A 15,307-nucleotide genomic window follows, 5' to 3' on the forward strand; every position below is an offset into this window, starting at 1 on the left:
TTGCCTGAAGGGTAAAATGTAAATGTAGTTGCTTCTGTAGCTCCGATCACTCACAACTCTCTTGTCGAAGAGTCTGTGGGTTGGGATGTTGAGGGATAGGTGGTTAGTGGGGCAGATTAGAGCGGGTTCACTGCCTGGATACAAATATTCAGTGAGCACCATCAACAGACCAACACTAAACCAGCTTAGCAGGCAGAAGCCAGTATTTATATTTATCAACAGTGGGCCAAGCTTTGTCTGGGTTCACTTTCAAGGTTGAAGACACTAAAAAAAAAAGAACATGAAACACTGACAACATTAGTAGTCATAGATGGTCATGAAAAACTGCACTGGAAGTTAAGATGTCACAGATTGATATAAAAAATCAAGTCCTAGTTTCCATGTGGATGAGCCGGACTGTACCTAGACTTCTGTCTCTATTTGCTCTTTGTTATCCTGGGGTATAAAGAATCACAGACTAGCATGGAAAACACAAATATACTGTGCGCCCTTTACTGAAATGCCATCACTGTATGTTAAAATTTTGCAATCGCCTCTCTTGTGGACAGCTAAAGTGAAGTTGGTCCTGTACAGCTATGATTTTAATTTGGATCCTGGCAGCTATGATTTCAAAGTTATGATTATCATTTTAGAAAATAATGGTTGTGAGGTAAATATAACAGAGAAAATGTACAAATAAGACTCAGACTCTCACAGCAAGTGGTAAACAAAGTAACAGTTCACATTAATCACATTTTAAATGACAATTTATGTTCAGCACCCTTAACTGAAAAAAAATATCTCTACCATATTCACCTCTAGCACAATGTCAGCATGTATACAGCATAAATTGGGATTGCTGCAGTTGAATGGTAAAGAGATGCTAAAGGTCAAAGACAGGGAGCCTACTGAAATCACCATCTATCATCTTCGTTTAATCTCACACCACATGGCGATGAAGACCTGTCTGACCGCTCAGGTTGAGATATTTATATTCATTATTCTGTAGCTCTGTATTGTCCTTGCACCATGTAGGTCACAATGTAATGCACATCTCTTCTGTCATCGGAATAGGTGAATGTAAACAATAAGTCTTTGTACTTTCATCTTTTTTTTTGTCCATGAAAAACAAATTGATATTTTTTAAATAAATGCCACTGTATAAAATGCAGGTCATGGCTGCATTTTGTATTTACCACTGACACATAGGCAATGCGTTTCTCATACAGAAACATTAAGTAGTCTTACTTAGTCTTTTAGTGGTCTGCTGTATGCATTATTACTGTATATTCAGCGGTATGCAGTACTATGGTGTTGATTATATGAAATATCTGTTCTTTTCTTCCAAACCGGAGTACTTTTTAGCTTTTTCTTGCTTAAACTGCAAATAAATCAAATTGCTTCTATACCCTTTTTGGACAAAACCTTTCTAAAATGTACTTGACTCCTAAATGTAAATGTTAATGATATTGTTCATGAAGATTCCTGTACATTTATTGAATTATAAGATACAAGCTGGTGCAATTCTGCAGAAGCAAAGCACTACTCTAGTTGTGAGGCTACGGTTGGTATGAGGACTGAGACATGGAAGTGTTGTGACCAGAGAAGACGCTGTAGGCTGCATCTCCTTAATCCAAGCCGTCATATCAGTGTCAGCATGGTTAGGAGGCTATGCTAATACACACATAGTGGATAGACTCACTACCATATGCCAGCACAATTACAACTGTAATAAACACTCCTATTTATCAAATTATATGACCACAACTTTGGCATTAGATGTCAATTTCCATCTACAATCAAAATTATTTGACTAAACAGATGACAGATCCAATTTTTGTTTTTCTTTTCCAGATATTGATTTTCCTGAAGCTGTGGGAGAAAGGCAGTGTGTCTTTTTTGTGGTGCCTACTGGGTTTCTGCTGTGGATATGTGAATGGGAGCTGAAGGGCTGCATTATGGAGACACACACAGAGCAGGGATGGGAGGCTTGCTGTGAATAGACCTATATTGTAAGGAGGGGAGAATGGAAGTGGTGTTGCTTGGCCATGCAGTGCAGCTGGTCCGTACAGATACTATGAAGCAGGATGGGATAGTGGTTAGTATGTGTGTGTATGTGAGTATGTGAGGCTGTGATTGACAAGAGTTTAGAGCCTTGAGGGGATTTATATTCATCCATGAATGATGGGAGACCTCAAACTAGTGACAGGGCACACAACCAAGCCAGAGGAATTATGTTTATGTATGTGCATAATGTGCATCTGCGCATACATGAATGCTGTATTTTCAGCTAGTGAGAAAACCTTGTAAAATGTGTGATGTTTGAAAAACTGTGTTTAGCTGAACTTCAATATGCATACCAATGTATATATCCACATGAATGTCATTGAATCAAATTACTCTTTTAGACTTTTAGACCAGAACAAACAATAATTCCTTCAATTAGAAAAGAAACAATATAACTACTTTCCTGAAAAAAAAAGGTTTGTGTGCTGTCATCAGTTGAGACAACACAATTTTCAGTGACTCTGATATAGAGAATCGAGCAGTCTTATATCCTTATAATGTTGAAAACAGTCCCTATGATATGCTGTTCTCTGTCACACTCTACCCCAAAGTACCTCTCCAGCTCAAGAGATGATTATTCGAGCCTTGAACTACATGCAGGTGTACACATATTGTACAGTCGTGAATGTAGTGGTTGCCAGAAGGTTGAAGAAGTAGTAGGTAAAATTTGGGAGTGTGTATTCATAAGTAGCCGGCCACCTACACAGGTTCCAATTATCCAAACATCAAGCACTTAATGAACCAAAGCAGAAGTTAAGAGACAAAGGCGAAAGGAGACAGAATTGTCATGGAGACAATTTCAAACAGAGAGAAGTCCATAGACCCTCACAGTTACCATGGCAGCCTGTCTTATGTACATTGTACTCCATGTATCTGTATGTGGGTTATCAGGCGTGGGTGTAGTATTATTCCAGCCTGGTTGCATGGCTGATGCTACCTTTGATTGTACACCAACGTTAAATGTCATTGCTAAGCTGGCGCCTTGCCTGAATATGATTCAGCATCAAAATGTAAAGCACCTCACAGTCCTGATCTAATTTCACTACATGCTTTGTAAAGAAGCTGGTTTCAGTCATTGGTGGATATTCCAGCAAAGTTCAGAAAAGAAATTAGCTAAAATAAGATAACCTTTTAAAACTTTTACACTTATTTCTGTAGCAGGAAATACAATTATCTAACATAATTATATGAGGGTCACAAAGTGTCGTCACATTTAGTTGGTTCCTAAGTAACCAATAAGATGAAGAAGGGGCCACTGCAAAGCAACAGTTTCTGTCATTTGACCTACTGCATCTCCATCAAAATGGACAGAAATATATGCATCCAACTGAATAGTGTCTTAAAACGGTGCCCCAGAAGAATTTCAGTATTTAATATATACAATACTCAGTGCTAGAAATTACAGTACAAATCCTCTAACCACCCTCACTGGTATAAATTAGTTTAGTCAGGGAGAAGACGATAGGGTAATATACAAAAACCTTGAAAAGTTAAAAAGAAAAAAAAATTTAATTCCCTTGGAGGACCTTCAGTTTCATACATTATAAGGGTCCTCACGGTCTGCTGTGGTAAGACCACTGTTTCAGGCTTCTGATTACAGCTGTCGTAGCTGTGAAGAGATGCTGACCTCTGTTAATACACTAGCTGTGCTGTGAGTGAGATTGGTCTTTGGAAAGGCAGGCCTGGAAATAGCTGGCTGAGCTTTTTTAAGCTGTGGGTTCAAGCGAGGCAGCACACCTTGGGCTCTAGGGAGACGAAAAGGTTGTTCAAATGTCACTAGCAAACCCCCAGCCCAGACCCCAAACACAGTGCTGCGCCAGCCGAGAAAGGAGTTATTTGTGAATGTCTCAGATGCCCTAAGGCGATAGTGTGTGTGACAGAGTGTGTATTTGTGACTCTGTGTGTGAAGACTGTAAATGAGAGCAGTACAACAGTGAACATGACACTTGCGATCTATGATATCAAGCTAGACGGCCACAGGCCACATGCTGCTAAATGCTCAGTAAGTTGGTCTAACCCAGTGGTTCTCACCTTGGGAATGGACCCCACAGTCACAAGATCACTTTGGAGGCTCTCAACATGATTTATGATGTCAGGAAATAAAAGTTAAACAATAATATTCTTCCCTGCTAAATACAAAGTAGTTTCTAAATTCTCAGTCTCCACAAATTGGGAATGTAATATTCTACTGTACCTCAGAAAATCATCTCTTCACCATCCTCTTCTTAAGCTATTACCATGTAAAACCGACCATCAATTAATGGAACGAAATTCAATGGTAAAATGATTGGTTGTTAAATTAATACAAGTGGCAGTCTATGTTAATTAGTAGACTAGCTAGGTACACGAATAAGGCAAGGATGTAGGTCTGTGTGTGCACATCTGTACTATACTTACTGTCCACATTGTAAATTACAAAAATTTGAAATTTGGGCTTTTGCTCGGCTTGATTGCATGATGCTCTCATGCTGTCTGTCCTCCCAGTTTGTTGAAGGTCAAAATCATGTCATGTGAGCTGACAGTAAATGAGATGCGATCTGAATCACATACAAATAGGACATTTAAACCACTAAACTTAGACACAAACAGAATACAAACCTAAGAAGCAACTTTTCTCTATTTTCTGTCTAAACTACTTTTTCTGCTGTGTCACCAACATGGGCCTGCTACAGTAAATTACATTAGAGAAAAGAATTGCACAGGATTCATTCTTAAGGGTGAAATAGCTGAAGGACAATTCATTCAGAGTGTCTGTAGTTTCATTACGATAAACCACTGCCCTTTTAAAACCTTTATGATGATATTCTGGAACAACTTTAAGAAAAAGTTGCCAGTTTTATACACAAATTTGCCTTTTGGATAAATCTGCATACTGTAAATAATCTGCATGCTAAAGCTAATTATTCATTAGAAAAGCATTCACAGTTAAATTAAAATGATGATCGTTGGAAATTTTTGTCTTGGTTTTATAAATCAACAACTCTAATTATCATCACCACAATTGAAATCAGTTCAGTTACCAAGTACAACAACAAAACAGTGATTCGTTTTGGTGATGCACATTTAGGAATAGAAACCACACATGGTTTAACACCCATCAGCTGTGGGTCACTAACATAACGCCTGTCCAGAACCCCTGGTGATACGCAGTGCTGATTTACGACACTGATACCCCTTCCATAAGGGCGACAGTCCAATTACTTAAAATTCAATCAGCATTAACGTCGTCACTGAGCCCAGACAACAGACATTAATAAGCTCCACATCGCCCTCGCCAATGCTGTCATTTGCCTCTCTTGCCTCTTACCCTCCCTCCTCCATCTTCCCTCAGTTCCATTCATTTGGTGCAGCTATTAATAGGCTGGCCACCCGCCTATCAATACCATCACTACTCCAGCAAGACAGAGGATGTGGGCATGGCCCAGCCAGTGGAATGAAAATAAATGAGTTGAACTACAGAAGCTTGGTGTTATGTAACAAGAGAGAGAAAATGAGAGAGAGAAGGGCATAAGAAAAAATGGCTCAAATGAAAGAAGTGTGTGTAAGCAGTGAAGAGAGGTGGCACATACAGTAAGACAAAAAAGTGAGGGATTGAAACATACTTTGGGAAAAATAAAGAAAGGGCAAAGTGAGCAGGTAGGGAACTGGGACATAAAGAGCAGAAGAAAAACTGTTCCAATTTACCAGATAAAGATGGTGGAAAGATTTAAATGGACAAAGAGAGAAATTTACACAGTAGGTGAAGGATAACTAAAAATATAGCACTCAGGAAAGAGAGAAATCTGCCAGCTCTCTTGACGTTTACACACATTCCCTTTTCTCTAATTCTCTCCTCAGTGACGACAACCTCATATTTATGGTTCTAGATTCCTCCTCTCTCCATTTTTCTCCTTTCCATCTATCCCCCCATCTCTCTCTGCTTATTGATCGCGGCAGGTAGTTTCACCCGTTTCTGTGCGGCACAGAGAAAGACTATTGTATTATCCATAAAAGCGAGGATCTCTGTCTGCTTTGTGTGTTTATATCACCTCCTCCTTCTGCTGCCGCTGCTGTCTGGTCCAGTGGGGCTTTGTCATTCTGCCTACTGGTTAACAAATCTCTCGCATGAAATCCAAAGATGGCTCACAGACCTGGGTGAACTGCTCACTCACGTATGGAAGATTTAGTTTTACTATGATTGATAATTATAGAAAACTAGCCAGCTTTAGATGAAAAAACTCAAGATTAACCAAGGTGAAATCATCAATATATCAATATATCAAGCAAGCTAATAGATATTTACTGGATTACACAATGATAATCATGAAAATAATATAACCGTATATGCTCCCAAAAGGTGCGTCCATATGGCAAGATTACATAAAGCTGTAGTTTCATACTGTGCTACTTATAATTAACAGCAGTGTCTTTATATGACTAATACTCCCACTTTCGTTCATTCATTTTGCATAACAGCTTATCCTTATCAGGGTCACAGGGGGCTGGAGCCGATCCCAGCTGACAATGGGCAAGAGGCGGGGTACACCCTGGACAGGTTGCCAGTTCATCATGAGGCTGACACATTAATACCTACAGGCAATTCAGAGTCACCAAGAAACATCCCCAGCCACAAACCCCCCAGATACAGAAAACGCAGAACGTTCTTGTTGTCAGGAGAAATTGCTAACCACTGCACCACTATGCTGCCAATACTCCCACTTTTTTACTAATTTGTTTTAAAATGTGTAATGATGAACATTCAGAATGGTTGCTTGCTATCCAAATCAATACGTCAATGGAAAATTCTTTCCTTTTCTGCTCTTGGTCATTGAAACTTTGACCTTCAACCTTGACTATGACCTCCTTATAACTGGTTGTAATAATGGAAAATACAAGTGAGTGTTTGTGCTACCATTTGGGATGATGTATTTACGGTTACTTTGTTCTAGTCTTGTTAGTTATTCTCAAGAAGAATGAGTTAATTGTAAACTGCAATGCAACTGTATTGTTACTAGTTTGTGTAGGTGCTTTTAGATCTAACCTATTTGGTTTGGTTCAAATCAACTCTGGAGCCTTTTGTCAGTTGAGTTTGGTTCATTTGGGCTAAAGAAGTTGAGAGGCAGTGATGACTAATAGTGAAGAATTTCTTTGTGACAACAGAGAGGATCAGTTCACGTGTTAACATGCAGAAAAGTGCTAAAGTGATGAAGGACGACAGTTACCAGAGCTTTTGGTTGGTTCAGAGTAAACATGAAGTGGATCTCAACTGAACAGCAATATTGAATCTTTTGCTGCCTTGGTACGGACCTAGTGAAACAAACCACATATGTGAAACTGCTGAAAGACCTCATACAACAGCAGATTCAAATCTAATGTTCAGGCAGTGTCAATGTCAACCCTGTATGACAGCAATTTCACCAATTTAAACTCAACAGACTCCGCACCAAGTAGGTTATATATGAACACAGCCTGTAGAACATTTTGGCCCTTTTAAATACTAAAGGTCCAAAAATTCACTTGTAATTCTCGCAAGCTTCCCGGGAGGCCAAAGGGCCAACACAGGCTGTAATAGTCCTGAAACAGCATCACATGCATTTAAATGTCACAGCTAAATGAGAGTGTTCTCATAAGACACCCAGTTCAGAGGAGCAGCTGTAATGACAACAGCAATAGCAGTGATGTTGGTATTCTCAAACATACTACAGACACAATTTATTTTCATCGTAATGACATGATATCATAATCATTCCACTCATATAGAACAGAAAATACTTGCACAAACAAGTAAACCTAATGCAAAGAACTATCTACAACATTTATAGTTTACAGGAGGTGCTAAGTAGGAGGAAAGACAACTACACATATCAACCTGTTAAGTCAAAGTAACTCTTGAATTTCATTAGGAGCTATTCTTTAAGCTAATGCTTAGACATAAAATCCATTGGAAACCAATGATAGCCTATTAGCAAGTCGGCCCTCAAATCAGGATATGGTTAGAAAAAATAGCAAAAAAAAAAAAAAGCAACTTGTTATCCACAGTTGTGCCTCATTGGTTTGTGTGTGTGCCTTTACCTTGGTGATGAGGATGCGGTAGTGCTCAAGCAGGTCATGGTTGTCGTGGCAACCGGCCAGCAGCTGCCAGACTTCAGCTCTGAGTGGCTCAGGAATGCCACTGCGAACCAACGAGGGCAAACCCTTTGGACGAGTGGACAGGTTCCCATGCCTGATACACACACACGCAGAAGTAATCCATTATTTTTTAATCTCATTTAATCCAATTCAGCCAATTAAATTATTAATTTGAAGTGCAGCTGCACAGATTTGATCATTGTTTTTTTATTATGTCCTTTGTGTATCACGGTGACATTTGCACAGTGACAGTGTGTAGACCAATCGAGTCAATCATGTGCAGATTTGTATGCCTGTCACATTGAAGTATTCATGTTATACTACAGTACCAAACACAATACTGCAGTGTATTAACCGCAATGCTGCCGTGCTATAAGAGTTCTCCCACATGGGGAAATATCTTGCTTTTGAAAACACACTGTCAGCTCTTTTTAATGATGCTTGAAATCTCATCATAATGCATTTATTGAGGCCATATGAAGGCAATTTCCTGATAAACTACTTCACTTCATTGTTGCTGATGCAACAGCAAGAAAATAGGCTGTGAAATCTTTCATTCAGTTAATTATGCCAGTGTCTGTACCTAAAGCTGTATGTATCAATACTGGTTGCAGTAAAAACATTACAATAATGACAGCATGTGTTATAGCAGAAAAATTAATGGCTATATCCGAAGGAAACTGTTTTCCATACAAAGTGGGATGATAAAACAATAAAACTGCAATGATGAAGAGGACCCTGGCCCTGTACTGTAAATCACAGTCTGTATGAGGCAGGGTGGGTCAGATTCACCTTTCAGCATTAATGTGTCGTGTCATAGTTTTTTTTGCACAAGATAAAGAGCTAAAATTCATGGTTGATGTAATAGCATTTGTGCATATTTACACTGGCTCTGTTTACACTCTGTTGTCTTTGCTGGATCCTATTATAAGTAGCTGCTACTGTGATTCATTCACCAGTTACTTGTATAAATTATAGGTATTATAGGTCGTCTTAGGCACTGTTTAGGTACAGTACTTCTATACTTAAGTCTCAATTGTTTCCCCTTCAGGTTTGCTCTTTCCAACTAATTACAACTAATTATTGTCCTATTTTTGTGCAAATTTTTAACCAAAATATAGCCATTGATCTGTATATAATTCCACAACTCAATATTCATTTCTGTCCTGTATCTCTCTATTCTACACCCTCCTAAACCCGGTTTCTACTGGAACCATATTCAGTTTTCAGATTTCTCATTTATTCTGTCTTACCATCTGTTGAGGATTCCTCCCCAGGACTCCAGGATTTTCTCAGGACAGTCTTTAGAAACGTCTCCTGTCCCACTGGAGATTTCACTGTCGCTGTCTGCAGGAAACACAAACACAACTAGATATTAACAGACATTTAGAGCATTAATGGATCATTCATGATAATTGGAAACCGAAAAAAACAGTACTCAGACCAACACCTTGTTGACAAGACAACAGGACACATTTGGTCTTTGTTTCATGATTTGTTCCAAGTTTCGCTATTTCTGCTGACTAGTAAAGTCCAAATATCAACTTTACACTGTATTTATGTCAGGGAACTGTGTTGCACATTTTAAAATCTATTAATATTGATGCACATTCAAATGGAGGAAGGAGTGCCTGTGCGGTGCCTACACTTTCCATTATTGCTGTTCTCCTGTCTGGTGGTTTGTGAGGCAGACAAGAGGCAATCAGCACGGTGAACCACTTGTGTTTAGATGTAGAAGCTCTAATTGACTGTCTGGACTGCGCTGCTGCTAGAGAGATGAACTGATCCCCATACAGAGACCGCCCACTGGAACAAACAAAAGGTATATCCCACACATATATACTGATAACATGTCGTTAATAAGACTACGTGTGTATGTCCTGTATATATTACACAAACAGGTGTGGAAATGTTTTTGTTATAGAAGGAGATAGAAAGATACAAAATTAAAATTGGATCATGGGAGTGGCTCACATCCACATATTGCCCCTTCTTGGTCCAGGGTTAACTCATCTTGTCCCAGATCTCAAAGAGACAAATCTTTTCTATTAATTCTGGCCTAAAAATACAAAACAAATAGGTACCTCTCTGTCTCTATGAAAAGTAATTTACATATACGCAAACATGATACTTGGGCCATGTTTGACTACAGTACACATGATGTTAAGATGCTGACACACTGATGATTTGGATTTGCATAAGTTGAATAATACCTTTTCCACTAAAAACAACAAGATATATTATATTGTAGATCCAGTTTGAATTTGCACTGACGGTGATTATTCATAAACAACTTATTATTATCATTTATTTTTTTTATCCTTGTCTTTAAAAGAAACAAAAGCTTGCTTGATTAAATTATGTCATAACCCACTGATGGCCTCGATGTAAAAATAACTGTTTCCACAATAAAATACAGCAAACTCCATCAAGTCAGATCTTACGTTTTTAAAAAGGTCAACATTTCACAAGTCACAGAAATATGAAAAAAAAAAAACAACAACAACAACAACAAAAAAAACACAAGAGTGGCAATCTACCTCACAGGGCACAGTGTTAGATTTTACTGACATCTTAATCAAACACCAAGTCTCCTTAAAAATGTTAAAAAGGCACCACAGAAGCTTTTGCCAAAGCCTTGACATTAAATAATGAATCAAGACAGCCACTATGCTCAATGGCACTGCTGCTCCTACACATCCTCACGGCCTCAGCAGGAGCTTTTCAGGTCTTTATAAATGCTTGATGAGCCCTTTCAAATGGTTCAGAGGCCACGTGGCGAGGAAGCGTGCGTTCAGTGCCACTGCCAACTTACCAGGTGATGAAAGAAACTGTGAAGACGAGGGCCATTACTGTTACCTTTTAATCTGGGGGGGGGGGGATTCACTGTAGGATTACTTTCAAATAGGATCTCTCTGATGTTGAAGCCACTAGTGGATTGGTTTTGTCTACATGAAAGTGAGCCTCTACTAGTGCCATAAAGATGTTCTACCTTTAATATTTTACCAAAATTAATGTAGTTATTATATATCATTTAGTGACCTTATGGCCTTTCCTTATATGACAACAGTGGAGTGAACCAATCAAGCTCTTCTTGTATCATTGTGTTGTATTCCGTACATTCAGAATGCTTCTAATTATAAACGATAAAGCTGAGGCACTATATAAATGATCCCAGTCAGTGTGCTTATATATATATATATATATATATATATATAGTATAATATATATATTATATATATATATATATATATATATATATAAATAAAGGGAACATATAGTATTTGTGTGTGCGCCCACACAGATATGTAGAAAAACAACAAACAAACAAAAACACACACACACAATAAGCAACCATCAAAAAGCATGCTGTGAAAGGGGAAGCTAAGATGAATGAAAAAATGAGAATGTCGGCTTCAGGCCCATTTTCCACATTGCAGCTTCCAAAAAGAGAAAAAAAAAAAAACATCCACATGAATTGAATGTATGTGTGTGCTCGCAGCAGTGGCATCCACACTGGGAGCGTATTCATTTCTGTACACAATGTGGCTGACCCTCCTGCTCCACGACCCTCAGCGCCTCCAATTTTCAGCTCTGGGGGAGTAGAGGGGTGTCAAAGAAAAGCCCTCTGAATGGCTCCCACAGTGCCAGTTGAAAGCTGCAAGCTCCGGCCTTGGCGGCTGACTCGTGACTTTGGGCGAGTCGGTAGCATAAGAGAGACAACTTTTGCCTCCCACTCTGTTAATACCTTGTAATGCTTCAAGGTGTATATATATATATATATATATATATGTGTGTGTGTGGCAGGGCATGTGATAACATATATATATATATATATATATATATACAAATATATATATACAAAAATAAAAGTAGAAGACTGCTAACAGTGGCAAGGAGAGAAGCATCACAATAAGATAAGATTTTTATTTAAAAAATAAAAAGTTTTGATTTAATTTTTTTTCCATTTTTCAGTTTGTTTGCTTGTTTCTCTTGTTGTGCCAGAAAACTGTGAGCTTTTGTGTCCTGTTAAAATGTCATAGGCTAACAGCTAAATGAACACAGAAATGTGCTCCTTTATCCAAACCAACATCATGAAGCATGCAGTCTAAATTGCGGCCAGGCCTAATCTGCAGCACCTGCACAGCCGAGCCAGTGGTCAGGTGGAAATGCCAGCACTGTTTATATTAGTGGGTTGAAACTGGGTCATGTTTGGGAATCGCTGGAGTTGAACATCTAACACATTGGAGCTTTTAATGTTAATGCTGTTTTGCCTCCATCTCTCTGGCATAACTGCCATTATTTATGGGAAAATATCCACCCTGTTTTGGCTTGTCACCTAAACCGGTCATGTTTAAACACACTTACAGGAATTCATAAGGTTTAATAAGTGACTCAATTCTGATCGAGGGCGTTTGGTGCCTAATGGTCTGTTGCATCAACGCAGTGATCAAAAGTTACATTTGAAATGAGAAAATGTTGCAATTTTAACACATCTGTTATAGTGCTAACAACACTATTTAGCTGATTAGGAAGAATATTAATGGAACATAAAAAAAATAAAACAGCAACTATCTATGGTCTGGTGTGCTTGACTTTAGAGAGCTATACGTTTCACCGAAACGGGAGGGTGTTTGATGGTGGTTTGATAATGCAGTGCTGTAGTGCTGTAAATCAACAACAGGACTGGGCCAGGCTCCACACCTAACCACTCACGCTCGACACATGAGCACACACACACAAGCGTGCGTAATCACACAAATGGCCATCAAAACCCCTGAGATTCTGTCTGCAGTCATTGCTTTTCACAGTGTAACACACATATAAACACACACGCATACACAAAAACACAAAATACACACCCTTTATTTCACACATATGCAAACAAACACAAACACTCAAACTCAGTCCCTGCAATTCATCGACACTGCTGTTATCACATGCCCTGCCACACACAAACACGCAATGACACAGACATGTACATTCAGCCTTGCCAGTGTTTATGTGTCTAACCAAAATTAAACTTGCACTGCTGATTTTTGTCAGCCAAAGAATAGCACATGTGCTTGTGACAAGGCCTCGCTACAAAAAATGGACACTGTGTGTTGCTGAATATATGTGTTTAACGCTCCCCACAGCAAGCTATTTGTGGTAAAGCAATTCTTAAATTCTTTTTTGTACCTGCATGAGGCATTTGTACAGCACTATGCAATATGAAGGGCACATTTTCCAATCAAGCAAGATTTGGAAGACAATATACTCTTCTGGTGTCTTGTCAATGATGTACAGAGAAAGAGAAAGCCTAACCAGTATTTTTAATACTGGTATCCGGTATTAGTACTGGTATTTACTGGCATCATACCTTCATCAGCCTCTTCTTCCTCAGGGGGCGTGGCTTGTCGTGCTCTTTCTTCATTGCTTCTCTCTGCCTCCCTCTGAAGACTCACCACCTCATACACAGCATCACTCTGACCCATCCTCTCTGGTGCCTGCTGTACACACAAACACACACAAAAAATCAGACTTTTTTTTTAAACCCTATGGGAAATAGTAAAATGAATTTAGAAAAAAATACATATATTCTGTATAAATTGATAAATCAAACTTGCAGTACCAAATGAATGACACATAGATACCCAAACAACTAGGGTACATCAGAGTCAGGAGACAATCAGATTATACAGGGGCTACAAGAAGCTCAATTTATGTGTAACAATGAGCTTTAAATGTGCAGATCATGGATTCTTTTAACCACACGAAAGCTTTAGTCAAAGGAGGAGGATCATGTAGTGTGAAAGTGTTTGTTTGCAGTGGCAAGGATATTGACTACATTGGTGGTGACCAAAGAAGCACCAGAGTCATGGACATACCATCCACGAGGGTCAGTCTCAACAAGGCAATCAGACCTGACATTGACCAACTGTCTAACCAATCTGTTAGGCCAGAGCTCACTGTCCCATCAGATGACACCAGTGGAAGACAAAAGGAATGAAGAACTAGAAGGAGAGCACAACTATCGACAGCAAAGAGCCTACTGCAACCCAACTGAGGTGAGATGAGAGGTGAGTGCAGGCCACCTCCTCAATTAAGCCGTGAACCTAGCAGAAGTCACAGGGGTGAACAACATAAGTCATATAGAACCACGGACAGCCACTGGCAGCTAACAAGCTCATAGGAGCTGACTGCTCACTATCTGCCTAGAGCAAAAAGATAATGGGTATGGTAAGAGAAAGAAAAGGGTTAAACCCAAGTATTAACGAATTATAGTTAACAGTGAAGTGTTAGCCAACACATTATCCATAAGGAGGTAAAAAGTGTATTGATAATAATTAGATAGTTTGTTTAGTTTAGAGTGTGAAAATGGCATAAAACAGTTTTGAACTTCTCCTTCAGTCATAATGTACTGAAGAAATGCACAAGAGAACAAAGACACGCACAGAGTTGACCTTGTGTGTCTTAAGCTGCTGATGTTAATTTCTGGTCTATTCAATTACTGTAATGCTGTTGCCTCTCTCCACCTGGCAGAATAAATCAATGAGTTGCATTGATCTACCCACTCGTATGGCATCTAATCACTAGCTGAAGTCAGTGATGAGAGCACAAATTGGGAGAGAATATGAGGCCTGGCTATTTTATACAGAAAATCTGAGGTGGCTTAAGTAATTAATTAATATTTAATACTGATAAAATTGTGACAGAAATGTGGGCCAAAGTAAGCCCACTGTACAAACACAGTATCATCTACTATGGATTTATAATAAGAAAAACAAAAGGGAAGAAAAAAGGATTACCAACATTGTTCATTGATACATAAAGAAAGAACAGCTCCCTGCTTAATTTTATTCTGACAGATTAAAAGCATTTTACCTTACAAAATAACAGTTATTGGGTGTTTGTAACATGTCCTCTTACAAATCAATTTGGCATTTCTCTTGAAAACCACTGATATATCTCTCTTATTGGTTCCATTAAACTGTAAATGCTGCCTCAAACCTTTTATTGCTCATCTTAAGTATACAAATTTGGTAAAATTTTTCCCCACCATTAAAAATTAAGGATGTACCATGTAAAGGATTTCCCCACCATTAAAAATTAAGGATGTACCATGTAAAGGAAATTCTGAGATTTCTTTCAAAATATATTAAATATGTTG

At 38.7% G+C, this 15,307-nt stretch overlaps 1 protein-coding gene across 3 annotated transcripts in view; it reads right to left on the reverse strand.

The window, feature by feature from the left end:
• The window catches only part of rabgap1l (RAB GTPase activating protein 1-like), a 113,674-nt gene that overhangs the window by 78,318 nt on the left and 20,049 nt on the right, over nt 1-15,307 (reverse strand). For all 3 annotated transcript variants that reach the window (XM_027290169.1, XM_027290170.1, XM_027290171.1), the window contains 3 exons: nt 13,517-13,646; nt 9,408-9,501; nt 8,098-8,248 (listed from right to left, as the gene is read on the reverse strand). In XM_027290169.1, the coding sequence (XP_027145970.1) occupies nt 8,098-8,248; nt 9,408-9,501; nt 13,517-13,646 (375 nt within the window). The remainder of the gene's footprint in view (nt 1-8,097; nt 8,249-9,407; nt 9,502-13,516; nt 13,647-15,307) is intronic.

The sequence above is a fragment of the Larimichthys crocea genome, chromosome XVII, assembly GCF_000972845.2.
Source record: "Larimichthys crocea isolate SSNF chromosome XVII, L_crocea_2.0, whole genome shotgun sequence".
NCBI lineage: Eukaryota > Metazoa > Chordata > Actinopteri > Sciaenidae > Larimichthys > Larimichthys crocea.